Source organism: Ictalurus punctatus, chromosome 24 (genome assembly GCF_001660625.3).
Source record: "Ictalurus punctatus breed USDA103 chromosome 24, Coco_2.0, whole genome shotgun sequence".
NCBI classification, from domain to species: Eukaryota; Metazoa; Chordata; class Actinopteri; order Siluriformes; family Ictaluridae; genus Ictalurus; species Ictalurus punctatus.
In genome coordinates, this window is record NC_030439.2 from 5,146,992 (window position 1) to 5,161,968 (window position 14,977).

At 41.9% G+C, this 14,977-nt stretch overlaps 1 protein-coding gene across 1 annotated transcript in view; it reads right to left on the minus strand.

The window, feature by feature from the left end:
- Window positions 1-1,438: 1,438 nt before the first annotated feature.
- The window catches only part of samd12 (sterile alpha motif domain containing 12), a 100,990-nt gene continuing 87,451 nt past the window's right edge, over window positions 1,439-14,977 (minus strand). The window contains exon 5 of the mRNA XM_017455007.3: window positions 1,439-2,879. Coding sequence (XP_017310496.1) covers window positions 2,857-2,879 — 23 coding nt within the window. The 3' untranslated portion in view covers window positions 1,439-2,856. The remainder of the gene's footprint in view (window positions 2,880-14,977) is intronic.

The following is a 14,977-nucleotide window of genomic DNA, read 5'->3' on the forward strand; positions in this document are numbered from 1 at the left end:
AAATCCTAACTGAAGTGTGCATGTGCAGATTTCAGCTGTGTAATACAGCATTACTACAGACATGTCCATCAATACTCCACGTCCTCACGATCATCACTTTTATTTGAGGCTTTTCACGGCATGTCTCTTGAGAAGTCTCTGGAAGATTATTAAACAGAAAGCACATCATATTATATTAACACTTATATTACGCTAAGACGTGTTGTGATTAGTAGTTCCAAAATAAGAGTCCTGTTTCTTTAAATACGAATAAACACCATCACGTCGACTAAACGGAGCTGACTGAGATCCATACTCTGAGATATGTGATACTTATTTCATTACGGCGAATGGGCTTTTAGCTCTAGGTAAAAGAATGTCGAGGTACACAGACAAGAGTATTCAGAGGTATGTTGTGCCAGTTAATTCAATCTCTATCCTCAGTTCTTATGCATTTTTGAAAACTGAACCGCCACGTCGTACATGGTCCATAGCCGCAGCCATCTTCGACAACTTTGATAGGAAAGATCTAAAGTTTCAGTTTTGCAGGATTCTTATTCTTCAACTTTGCCCACCATCTTTCCCATTTGACATTTTGTAATATCATGGAACATTAGCTGTCAAATTTTCCAGAGGTCATCAAATCATTTTCTCAAATGCTTCTTCCTCCACAAGCACTCTTTCATCTATCAATTTTTTTTTTTTACCCAAAAAAAAAAAAAAAAAAAAAAAAACGGCTAAAAATGCTTCGGGGAAACGAAAACGCAGACAAAAATTTCCGTCTGTCGGTAAACGAGACGTCTTTTTTTTTTTTTTTTTTTCTCCCCCCACTGCTCTACAGTCGGTGAAACCTTTTCAAGCTTAAGATCAGAACCGAGGAAGCAAGGTTCAAATAGAAAGGTTATGGTACATGGTGTCCGTTTTCAATGCTCGTCTCACAGTAGAGGCAAATGATATGTAAATAAATATTATCTGTTAAAGTCTGTTTAACTTTAATACCGCGCTTATACTTCATGAACCACGCAACTTTCGTAGCGCCGGCTCTGATCCTGACACGCTTGAAGATAGTCTAGCAGATGAAATATGCCTCACTCACTATTCTATTACTACACAACTTCCAATTTCCAAAAGTGTTCTCTTGTGTACCAGATAGTGGCTTCATCCAGCCGTGAAATGGCGGCGAGTAGTTTAACTGAAACATGTCTTTTCCTATGCGATTCTCAACAACACTACTGTTCTAGTGGTTAGGTAATACTTGTACGTACGGTCCAATCGATACCATTCAGTCTGCTACAACTTTCCATTTTTTAGATCATGAATAGACTTCATGTAGCCTTTAATTTCACCAACCCAGAACCGATCTTTTACACGGACTCCAACACGCGAATTCTCGTTAAAATATTCGGAAGGCTAGTCATGTGTGATATGCTACAGTTACAAATGTATGTACCCCCCCCCCCCCCCAGCTGATATACTGTATTATGTGGACTTAATACAGATGTTTAAGATAAATAACAATGACTAAGCGATGTCCATTCAGTTGAGCAGTTCTGTGTGCTTCATAGTAATAAAGGTAACAGTGTACGGCCATATCATACCACAGCGACGCCTCAGAAAACGTCTGCAGACAGTGAAGAACAAATTCCTGACTTCAATTCGACAGGGTTCGCACATCCTGTTTTCTCTGACACATTCTCCTGCTTTGTTATATTTTTGTAATGCTTTAATAGTGCTGTTTCATAGCTAGATTTCTCCTTTATTTTTAAATTTATGCTTTTCTTGCACGGGCTTGACAGGCCCCTAGTCTTATTAGAGGACCATCATCCATTATTTTCAAGGTTTCTTTTTTCTCTTTCCCCTGTGAGAAATCATACTGGCCATTTTCCCAACACGGTGGATTCAAGTTCTCTGACTGCTCTCAGTTCAGACACTGAACAGACGCCATGTGCTGTCCATTAACAAATGGGAATAGTCTTTTGCCTGACTTGCAATGACTGACCTTTCTCCTTAATCATATTCCAATTATTATTATTTTTTAAAAATATATCCTGGAAAGCATGAAGATTTGCCTTCATTTGAAGGGGCGAGAGTGCAGGAGAGTAGATGCGGCGGCGTCTGCCACGTTAAGACAGCTGGTCAGAGTCACAGTGTAGATCAGATTAAGGGAAGGACGAGCGGAAGGGTGTTCGGTACAGAAAAACCGAGGAAACAGATCAACAGAAAAACAGACCAAAGAGAGGACAAGCCCACAACATACAGTTCACATAACAGAAAGAGACAACCGACTCAGAGGAATAAACACGAGGGACAGATACTATACAGATGTGCAAAATGTCTCTATGCAGTCTTTCTATAGAGTAGAAAGGCGAAGTCACAAAAACAGAAATAGAGTAAGAAAAAAGTAAGCAGAAGTGGAAAAAAAAAAAAAAGTGTCCAGTAGCCCTAGCGACTAGATCTAATATGTGCGTCCGAACATTATGCTAGTCTGACGAGCGTAGCTAACAGACTCTCTACAGGAAAGGTAAAGTGCTACACTTGGAAGGATGACATACAGTGAATGGGCTAATTGGCCAATTAGTCTCTCAATGCCAATTGTCCTTATAGCAAGAAGAATATCTGTGGTCCGATTCAGAGACGTTCCACTTGACAAAGGAAGAAGAAGAAGAAGAAGAAATGTCTTAAGGGCTTGCATTTGGAGGGGGATGGGGTGGGGAAAGGGAAAGAGAAAAGGAAAAGATAAGGGTCCTAAGACATAAGGGTTTGATTCAGGGCTTGGGGCGACTCCGTTTGGGCTGAAAGGCTGGTGTGTGCTGCCGACATTCGAGAAGACGCTCGGACGGTCACGTGGTGGCTGGTGGGTCTCTGGGACTGATCAGGTTATGGAGAGCTCTCCAAGGATGCTGTAGAGAAGGACAGAAAAAAAGAGAAAGAGGGGGATTTAAGGAGGGAGGTTGAGACGAATAGGAAAGGAAGACAGGACAGAACAGAGAAAGAAAGATAAGGCAAAAAAAAACCCCCCCCCAAAAAACAAAAAAAAAACGAGACAGAGGAACGAAGAGGGAAAAGCAGAGTGTAAAGGAGTATGCAGGAAATGACACGAGGGATTGAGGGAGATCGAGAGGAAGAAGGGAAATTAGATGCAAAATAACAAATACAGTTTGAGGAAATGGATAGAGGCAAAAGCGTACACAGGCAGAGAAGTGGAAATGCACAGGACGAGGCATTAAGGGCATGAAGAATTTAGACAGCAAAGAGGGAAGAACAGCAGAGGAGAGAACAAAGAGAACATCAGATTTATATGGCAGTTGCAGTGGTAAATCAATAGAACTATAGTTCACCACTAGCACAAGACAGTGTCAATGAACCTGGCACCCCACTGACTCACCTGCCCCGACACACACAGAGTCACACGTCATGACATGACACATCTGACACTCGGCAGCGGGACAAGTCCGGATATGCCCGATACGATAACACCACCTGGGTACCAACCCGAGCTTTATAAGAACTCAGAACATTAAAAAAAGCATATTAGCGCTTCTACCCTCTACAGGAACATGCACGGCCTCATGGATACACACAGGAAAACACAGCAAGTATTTGAAGTCCATTACCATGGAGTATCCTGACAAGCTGTCAGATCATCACAAGCCCTCCATCTCATGCAGAAGCACATGAGCAGGTGGTGCGCGAGGCTGACTCGGGAGGTTTTCGGGCTGATCCTGAATCCTTGAATCAAGGTCAAGGATTTTCACTTCTTCACCAGGAGAAATGCCAACATGACAGCTACTATTTGAATGCCCACACTATGGCATGTAGGAGGAAGTGTTGGGCTAAAAGTGGTAATGGAAAGCTTGCTGTTGGGAGGAATTTAAAAAAAGTACCTGTCAGTACGAATTTCCAAATAGTGAGTCTCTCTGACTCTCTGACATTATGAACCATGACTGGAATAATAATTTCCACGGATCTGTTTCTACCGTACCCGCCACTTAGACAGAGGACAAATTTCCTTCTCGATCCCCGTCGTAAATCAAGTGCGAGGAATGAGAGAAATTGTCCACTTCTCTTTATAACTCCCTCTAGCCAGAGGACACACTCCAGTCTCTTTCACCCCACTGACTCCATCCTCAAACAATGTGATTTACTCATAATGGAACACAGGCAGAGTCGGCGCAGCTCATGTGTTACACATTACACGCCTGCTTTTTATGTTTCCTCTGAAAACAAAGGATATTTATCACTGTAACCTTCCTTTGACAAAATTTATAGTGCTATAAAATATGAAGAAGATAGAGGGTGAGATCTTGTTCTCTTTTCGTGCACCGTACTGGCTCCCCTCTCAGCCCTGGTGGAAATGGACTGGATTCAAATGAATTACAGATGAGCCGCCTTCAGAGACGACAGAGAGAGAGAGAGAGAGAGAGAGAGAGAGAGGGGCGAAATCCAGGAAGAGAGCTCTGGAGAAGAAGCTGGAGGCTACCTATGCATTCCTAATTAGTTCATACTTCTACCGGTAAATTCCAGCTCAGCCTTGGACTGTTTCAAGCCCAGTTTCTCTCTGCTGAATTCTTCCCAAAGCACTAGGAGCTGGCAGATTTGCCTTTGTAGTGGCTGAGGTGCTCATTGATTGGAAGACTCGCAAGTATTTTTGGTGGCGTTGATCCGTTGCGGCTTCTGGTTTGGCAAATGACCCGGGGCTATGTTTGAGAACTCCGAAGGAGGAGAGGCGCGCCTCGCTACAGGTGTGTTATGGTTAGACGCTGTTATTGTATGATGACCAAGTCAGAAAAGATCACTGTTGCAGTATCAATGGTACCACGATCAAATTACTGATGAGGAGGAACATTTATGATAGGAACACTGGCACTCACATATGTATTCAATTTAACACATTACACTTGCTTTATCCTGGTAAAATAAGATAAATACACGTATTTATACTTCATCCTGTGTATGAGCAATAAGCAAGCAAGCAAACAAATAAAATATTTAACCACGCTTCGATTGTTCCTTTAAAATGTTATTTTAAAATGAAATATTGACATTTTCTGAAAATACAGGTGCAAAATTTCATCACAGTCACCAGCCTATTTCGCTAATGATATATTCAACTAAAGGCCATATAGGAAAAATCTGCATCCTTGTATGTGAAGGATCCCATGATCACTAAACAACTGCTAGAGCAAAAATAGTTGATTTTAGTCCATTTATTCCAGTTCATAATGCAAACACACTTTGAATATGTGCATCAAATCCATCCATTTTCTGTACTGCTTATCCTACACAGAGTCACGGGGAGCGTGGGGCCTTTCCCAGGGGGACACGGGGCACAAGGCGGGGGACACTCTGGATGCGGGGGACAACCCATCGCAAGGCACAATCACACACACACACTACGTTCAATTTAGAGATACCAATCAGCCTATAACGCATGTCTGTGGACTGGCGGAGGAAACCGGAGTGCACGGAGGAAACCCTGGAGAACATGGGGAGAACATGCAGACTCCGCACACACAGGGCGGAGACGGGATTCGAACCCCCCAACCCCGGAGGTGCAGCGCAAACGCAGATATATTATGTCAAAACATCTTCTTTTTACCTCACTTAATTCATAATTAATAGACACGAGTCAAAATAACTTTCAATTTTCCCTCTGAGAAAGCCTACTTGTGCCTTTGGCTTTCAACTTCAGCTGCATGAGCTTTTCCTTTTATAGAGTTTTATGGGCACCGCCGAATGCAAATCAGCTGTGTCGTGCACATGCCTGGTGGTGTACAAGTGACTGGCACTCATCAACATATGCACGCAAATACGAAGGAAATCGGCGTTTCTGAAACGTTTGTAAATCCAGCGAAAAGATTTCATTCGGTTTGGCTTGCACAAATAAACACGAGGCGCATTGTGTGTCTGCTGCTACGTACGTCTGAAATCGCACCGCCATTTGTTTCGACACAGCGATGGGCCTTAAATGTACAGTAAGACGCCTCACTTCAAATATGCTCCTAGAACATACTGCGCTATTTGTTTTACTTTAGGACAAAAAAATAAGACATTTAAAGCATTTGTGTCACACCACAGTCCTCACCAGCAGTGAAACCTGCCTGCCCATTTCCCATCAGCACACACATAAAAGGACATCTTTACACACAGAATTTTTGATCTGCTTGTGTGGAGGTTTAAATAGGCCGTCCTGTTCTCCTTTTAGTGCTTTCTTTCCCTTGCCCTGGATTCCGATAACAAACAAAAGAGAGAAGTTGTTCAAACAAAACAGCTCATCAGCATAACCCACAGAGGCTATGTAAAGAGGTCTATTTATGTAGACTTTCTGACTCTCATCAGTAACGCTCACACCAGTCACTTCCCCTATGCTCAAACCGCTTCCTCTCGAACTGGGCTGCATATGGGAAATCATGAGTATAAGAGTGTGAAGAAAGAAAGCAGTGTCGTTCCTACCTCTTGTGCTCGCCTATCCCCCCACCCCCACTTCAGGAAGAGCCGCTCAATCACTCACTGTTGAACTATAAGACATTTAAAGCGGTAATCATCCTAGCAATTAAAATCTTTTCTCTACTTAAGCTGAATAATATGAATGCACTAAATTAGTTCTTGACCATTCGGATATATTCAAGGTCAAGTTTTCTTTAGGAATAGTTTGATGAGCCGCTTCGCTGAATATACTCTATTACATTATCTATTGTATTCCCCTCCATTTATGGAAATAGACACTAACGGTGTACTACCAACGCCTGCTCATGAAATAATTAAACACGACAGCATTTTTGCTAACACATTCCTTCATTCCTTGAAGCTGCAATTTTAGTTAAGCATAATATCTCTAAATGGTAAATAGCCATGTGAGATGAGAGAGAGGGGGTGGGGTGGGGGGGGGGGTTGCTGAAGATTTAAAAGCATAATGCAGCTCTGTAGGACTAAATGCTAAGTAGCTCATAGGTTGTCCTCAAATGGAAACGATGAACAAACACACGACGTCGGCAAAATATCAGAATAATCCTTCATTGCTAAAATATTGCACTTTTCACTAAAAAATCAAACCGGGATGCTGTTTGTAGGACATTCATTCACATAGGGCTGTATTCAAAGTTGCAAAACATAAGTTGAATCAATACAGGGACTATTATCCATGTTCAGACCCAACTTACACACGGTTAAGCTCATTTTCTGTGCACATTAAGAATGACCCGTGTGCTGCCTGTTTACCATGAGAGATTTTTAGTAGTGTATAGACCACCCTGATAAAACAAGATCCATCCATCCATCCATCCAGCTTCCATACAGCTTATCCTACACAGGGTCGCAGGGGAGCTTGGAGCCTATCCCGGGGGACTCGGGTCACGAGGCAAAGGATACCGTGGACAGTGTGGCAGCATGAATTGTAGTCACTCAAACCAGCTCGTTTGGTACCAACAACAATGCCACGGTCAAAGTCACTGAGATTTCTTTTTCTTCATGTTCCGATGTGTGATGTCCCCATTAACTGAACTGTATCTGCATGATTTTATGGATTATGTTGCCGCCACATGATTGGCCGATTGGATAATTGTGTAAATGAGCAGATGTACAGTGGTCAGTGAGTGTGTATTAGTAGCCTAATATATTGAGAATACATTGATAATCATGAATAGTCCTATTTGTAATAATTGCATTCGTTTTCCATCTTTGCACGTTCGTCTTAATTTAGCAATCTCAAATCCACCCACATTAATCGACTTCCAGCCTACAAAGCAGCACCGGTACCAGTATATAGCAGCAACTAATAATAATGGAAGCAAGTCAAAAAGCAGGCAGTAAATAAATAAATAAATAAACCAATAGCATGATGAAGTGCTCAACACTGCCAGTTCCACTAAGCGCACTATTTGCATGCTCACAGATACAGTTTTGTGCAATTGATTCACAGCTCTTTGTTGAAGATATGATTTAAAAACCATACAGAAAGTGTAAAGCTTAGGGGTGAAAAATGCTTTTGCGGTAGAAGCGTGCATGATTTATATGATTATTTATTCAACAGTATTTATATATTATGTGTGAATTTTCATCACCTAGAATGTAGGCTGCAAGGTTATGATTACAATGAATCCTTAAGGCACGTTCACACATTCATTTTCAACGACAGCCGGCGACGTCCAGCGACAGCGACCATTGGCGACTAGGTGTGGGCGTGTCTAGCGACTTTGAAAGTTGAAAATTTTGACTTTGAAAATTTTGAGCAACTTAGAGCAGCGACTACCGATGGGAGTCAAGACAGTAGAGCGCACGTGATCCGTAGCCACCCCCTGCTCACTAGCAGAAGCAGCGCCATTGTGGCAGTAGCCGATTAGCTTAGCTTAGCTTAGGATCATAGTGGGTTGAAAGCAAATAAATAGATGAATAAATAAATAAATAAAAGAAATAATATTGAAACACACTCACTGAAGAGCTGCGGTCCGGCTCCCGTTCACCATCGAACACATAGTGAATGACACCCTGATGGTGACGCTCACTTACTGAGATAGGAGCTACACCGAGATTTTGCTCAATTGCAACAAAACGTGAGTCTTTCTTTATTATTATTTTGCTTTAAACACGCTAAGGCCATAAACTAAGCTAAGCTAATTGGCGCTTGTGCTTTTGCCGCAGGTAGATGGCCGAGCACACACCGCTTCTCCTTCATCTCGTAGGATATGATGCATAGATACACTGGTGAAGTTTATATAAGATTGCGCTCCCTCCAGAATGTTTAATTTTAGCAACTGGTTTGTTGTCAAAAGTGGAATGTTACTATGGCAACCAGTACCAGGAACGCCTACTGGTGACTTCATAGTACAGCGACTGGCGACTTGCAGCGATAAAATCGCTGTATGTGTGAATGCACCTTTACTCAGCAGGTGAGCCAATGCAAAAATGAGGGATAACACAGCACCTTAGCCAGTGTTCTCTTGCCATATCTATTGTCTTCATACTCCTTCCCTCCTCCCCATCCTAAACCAAGCATGGAGAGAGTAGTGCAGAGAGGGAGGAACGAAACGCTGCAAGAGCAAAGAGCTGGAGATACATTCTACGCTGTATAAATAGGTTTCAAAGAAATGGGCTTTATGATAAAACTGCAACTGCGTGGTGCAATCTAAATTTGCCAGTCTCATTGTAAACACGAACAAAAAAACAAAGAGAGAAGAATAAAACCTGACACTCAGGGGGTTTGGGATGGCAGAAGCTGGAATCACGTCTGAGAAGGAGGAAACTTTCCTTTCTGTGATTTATTGGTGCAGTTCTGGCGGTAATCAATGGTGCATGGAGCCAAGCTTTGTCTGACACTGGTAAATACCTGCTCCCCATTGAAACAACACTTACTTTCTCCTGCAGAACCTGACCTCCAGCCAGCGATCAACGGCACTCAATTAAACTTTATTACGTACCATTATTATAAAGCAAAAGCTTTTGCAGAGAGAGGCACAAATGTTGGCTGGGTTTACTTTGGAGTGCTGGAGTATACAGTATGTGGAGTATATGTACTGTATGTACCACAGTGCTGATTAATGCTGCATTATGATTGGTCAGAACGTGCTGATTAATTCTCTATGACAGAGGCTCAGACAGTAGCCAGCTGTTAATGCGCTCGTTTTAATACGTTATCTTTCTATAGTAGGAACTTAGACAGGGGATTGTAAGGTGGACATTCCTTATAACAGATTAAAGGTGCAATAGTCGATTTATTTTAATTCCTTACTTGTGCAAATAACCTGGAAGACATGTAGAAAACAACAACGACAACGGATTAAGCCATGGCCTTAGCAAAGGTTTATTAAGTTGCTGAGAAAACCTGTTTGGAAAACAGAATTTTAGTCTTGAACGCTTTGGATGTGTCTCCTGTCAGTTATTTTATAGACATTATATGGGCCACCTGAAACCTTTGGGGCAGAGCTTCGTAACATGGGCGGGAATCATTCAAATGTCAAACACACCCAATCTTGGAACCCCCCCCCCCCCCCCCCCCCCCGACTAATCTTACCTATCGCACCTTTAAAAGACAATATGGTAAATTTTTCTGTGAAGAGATATTTATTCGTAAACATGGAATTTATTCGTAAACATGGAATTAGCTTCCACTGTTATGCTGATGATACACAGTTGTATGTTTCAGCGAAGCCAGACGACAGACATAAGCTTAGTAAAGTTGAAGAATGTGTAAAGGACATTAGACGTTGGATGCTAACTAACTTCCTTTTACTTAATTCTGATAAGACTTTTATTAGGCCCACGTGTAGCTAGAAGTAAGCTTTCTGATCACATGGTTACTCTGGATGGTCTTTCTGTTTCATCATGTGCAGCAGTAAAAGACCTCGGTGTGATTATTGACTCCAGTCTATCCTTTGATGCTCATGTAGATAATATTACTAGGATAGTCTTCTTTCATCTCAGAAATATTTCTAAGATAAGAAATATAATGTCACTACACGATGCAGAAATATTAGTTCATGCTTTCGTCACCTCTAGATTAGATTACTGTAATGCCTTACTGTACCAGTAGAAGCATAAACAAACTCCAGTTAGTCCAGAATGCAGCTGCTAGAGTCCTTACTAGAACCAGAAGATACGACCACATCACCCCGATCTTATCCACACTGCATTGGATCCCAGTGAAATCTCGCATTGATTATTATTAACTTATAAAGCACTAAACGGTCTCGCACCACAGTATCTAAGCGACCTTTTGGTTTTCTATGATCCGCCACGCCTACTTAGATCAAAAGATGCAGGCTATCTGACGGTACCTCGAATAGTGAAGGCTACAGCAGGGGGAAGAGCTTTCTCTTATAGAGCCCTACTGTTATGGAACAGTCTTCCAATGAGTGTTCGGGACTCAGACACAGTCTCAGTGTTTAAGTCTAGGCTTAAAGACGTATTTGTTTACTCAAGCCTACCCTCACTAGACTTTCTGTTACGCTAAGCACAGTCCTAATAATCTTTTCTCTCCCTCTCTCCGTCTGTCGAGCAACACATGATTTTATGGAGATACTAGAGATCACAATCCTCTCTGCTCTCCGGACCTGCCTGATCCGTTTCGGATGTCCTACCTCTGGATGGAGCTCTCATATACTCCAAATCCAGACTGCTGGGACTACGGCTGCTTCTACGGCCAAACAGACTCCATATAAATCCATAATGAACTTTTTCACACTATCTGTTGTTACCCAGATGAGGATGGGTTCCCTTCTGAGTCGGGTTCCTCTCAAGGTTTCTTCCTCTTAAAACATCTTAGGAAGTTTTTCCTCGCCACCGTCGCCACTCGGTGGCTCGCTCAGTTGGGATAAATTCGTACCTTTAATATCTGTACACCGTGTTGATATTTCTGTAAAGCTGCTTTGAGACAAAGTCTATTGTAAAAAGCGCTAAACAAATAAAATTGAATTGAATCGAATGTTTATTTAGCAGTCGGAGTTTTGTGACATGGCTTGGTGATTTTACAGTAACATGACAAACAGAGAGGTTGGAAAGGGGACTGATCATAGCTATTTAAAAAGTAAGTGCTAACAGGAACTACCTTGTTTCGAGGAACATTCCCAGATATAACTATAAATAAAATAAAACGTATGATGTGTGATTCTTTAATTAATAAAAGATTGTAATCACTCGCAAACTGCCATGATGTTAGGGGAATAAAACACTTCTCGACATACCGCTATTGCAAAGTAATCAACTTTGGGCATCATGCCACTCACGCGTAAATTATTTTCCTACAACAGCAAAGCCCGGTTGTGTTTTATTCCAAACACAATTACCAATAACACCATACAAATAAAATTTACCAATAAAATCTGTTATTATCCTCGTGCAATATACCCTCGAAAGAAGAATCGCATTATGAGATAGAACGCATGCAGGAATGGATAACAAAGAAAGTGGAACGTGTGAGCACAGTGAAAAGGGGTGGGTTGTATTCCCTAATGTGATTCTGAGTATAGACTCTCAGCTCCTGCTCGGAGGACTACCGCATTTATACTTCAGTGTAAAAATAGCTCCTGTGATAATTTATTTAGCCTGAACAAGCCTGCCTGCATTGTGCTTCTGGAAAATGGCTTCCTTCACCAAGATCATGATAACCCTCTGCGTACCTCGTATTTCCTCACAGAACTATTAGAACGCCACATTAGCAAATGCGCATAATGAACTGAGGTTGTGCCTCTGCTCTCGTTATCTGCTGGTAGAAAAAAAAAAAAAAAAAAAAAAAGCACCCCTCTGTTGAGGGGAAAAAAATAACATTCACACTTTTGCAGAACTTCCTATTCGCCAGCAGCAATTACATTACACATTAATAAAAACGTAATCAACAGTTCTCCTCGCTATGCTGGCAAGATTCTGTGGCGCAAAGTAGCGTAAACTGGCCTGAGCTAATCTGTGAGGTGCTGAAGCTCATTAGGCTTTCATCTGTGACGAAAAAAAAAAAAAACCCTCAGAAGAGCCCTAAAATGTGACATTTCTGCACTTTCAGTGGCAGCGATCCATGTCGGCCAGGAAATGGGTCCAGGAAGGAATCCTAATGTTTTGACTGCATGCTGTATCTCTATAACCTTGAGATTCATTGGTGAATAATGACTCAGCTCTGTGAGCTGGCATGGCTCTTATGGGAAAAAGACATTGTTTTCATTTCAGTGGACTCCCAAATTGCTGTCACTAAATTTTCTACTCATTGACAAAGAATGGCAGCGCAGATGGCGCACAGAGTGAAATAAACGAAGAAGTACGGCATATGAAAAAAGATTAAGAGCTTTAAGAGATGAAAGTTTATCGACGAAGACGTCTTACATTCCTTTCAACTTGTTATGAAACTACAGAACGTCTCTCTCGCCCCCCCACCTTTATAAAGCTTACATCAGACTTCAAAATGGAAATAATCAGCAATTTACTCATAACAGGATTTTTCTGCATCCATATACTGTACACAAAACTAGGTCATGATCAAAGGAGTTTTAAAAAAAAAAAAGAAGAAAAAAAGTGAAAGTCTTCAAGTTGTAAGGCAGTAAACATCTATAAACATGTCACAATGTCTTGGGGGCAGTGAAGGGAAAATATTAATAACTAATCAAGTTCCTAGAAGAAAGTGAGACACGGAAAAAAACCAAGTTAAGCATATTAAAAAGATCAGATCGAGCGCCTTTATCTCAAAATACTGCTCTGCGCTTTCCCACCCTTACTGCATGACCCAGTGCTTTGTGGGAACTGAACTCTTAAAATCCCGTAATTAAATCAGAAACCAATTCATCAAACAACTAGTCTGGGAAAAAAGTAAGGGCTCGTCTAAGAGTGTGGGTGTTGGAATTTGGCCTGAGTCATTTTGGCTGATTACAAGAACCCTTCTTCCTTAACTACCCTCACCCCATTTGGTTTGTTTTTCAGAAACAGGAAATTCTACTTAAGTCGAGTTTATATCGATTTATCCCGGCTCTGAGAAAGGAAGGACTGAACAAAAAAGCCAAAACAAACAAAAACCGAAGCAACTGAAGGACAATCGAAAGGGTGACACCTTTAGGGTAAATTATATGATCAATGACAATGAAAATCACGCAGTGTACGACTGGTTTGGCTCGGATGTGGTTTAAATAGACCCTTTTCTTACTTCCGTTCGGACTCAAAGCAGCGTATGGTTACTTGCGCTAGCATAGTGGAACGCTGTGGAGTTTACCCAGTCCCTTAAACATGTGCCGGAAATACGTCTAGACGATGTACGGCGACCTGCAGACAAATTTTCACTTACGACACGTTCTAAACTTGATAAAGGATACAAATTCTTCATTGAGTAGTACCTGTTTGATTAGGAAAGTAAGCATTTTTGTATTGTCCAGCCCGGCTCACGTTAGCGGAGGAGTTAGGATAACGGTAGTTGTCAGCATTCTCTTCTGCAAATAGAAAGTCTTTAAGTCCTTACTGTTGATTAAGTTACTGTGATACAGACGGCAAACTCTTGTTGCATTCGTGTTTCCATATTACTGATGCTAGCTATTTTAAAGAGAAAAAAAAAATAAACGTATTAATTGAATAAATAATAATGAAATAGTCCATTTTTGAGCAAAACGTCAGTGTCGCTCCTATCTTGGGTGAAGTGTCCAGCTTGTCGCTGCATCGGCGCCCGGGAACGAGCAGCACCGAGTCGTAGAGCTGCGGTCCGGCTCCCGGTCACCATCGAACACATAGTGAATGACACCCTGATGGTGATGCTCACTTACTGAGATAGGAGCTACACCGGAATTTCAATTGCAACAAAAAGTGAGCGAGTTTCATTATTATTTTGCTTTAAAAGTGCTAAGGCCGTAAGCTAAGCTAAGCTAAGCTAACTGGCGCTTGTGCTTTCGCCGCAGGTAGATGGCCGAGCACACACCGCTTCTCCTTCATCTCGTAGGATATGATGTGTATATATACACTGGTGAATTTTATATAAGATTCTCTCTCTCCAGAATGTTTCATTTTAGCAGCAGGAAAACTGTTCTGTTGTCAAAAGCGGAATGTTAGTTGTGCCACCAATGTTACTATAGCAACGTAAGGCAAAACGGAAGTAGGTATACACTGCTTTGCGGAAAGGCGGAAGTTGTCATTGTGAAAAGGGTCTATTCGTCATACTTTATACAATATATAGCCAAAAGCATGTGGACACCTGATCGTTCCCACCCATATGTGGTTCTTCCCCGAACGGGTTCCACAGAGTTTGAAGCACACAATTGTATAGAATGTCTTTGTATGCTGTAGCATTATGATTTCCCTTGACTGGAACTAAGGGGCCTAAAACGAGCTCCATGAAGCCACGGTTCTCCCAAGAGTGGAAGAACCCAATGTCCTGCACAGAGCTCTGACCTCAACCCTACTGAACGCCTTTGGGATGAACTGGAACGCCGACTGCACCCCAGACCTCCTCACCTGATCTCACTAACGCTCTTGTAGCTGAATGATCACAAATCCCCACAGCCACGCTCCAAAATCTAGTGGAAAGCCTTCCCAGAAGAGTGGAGCC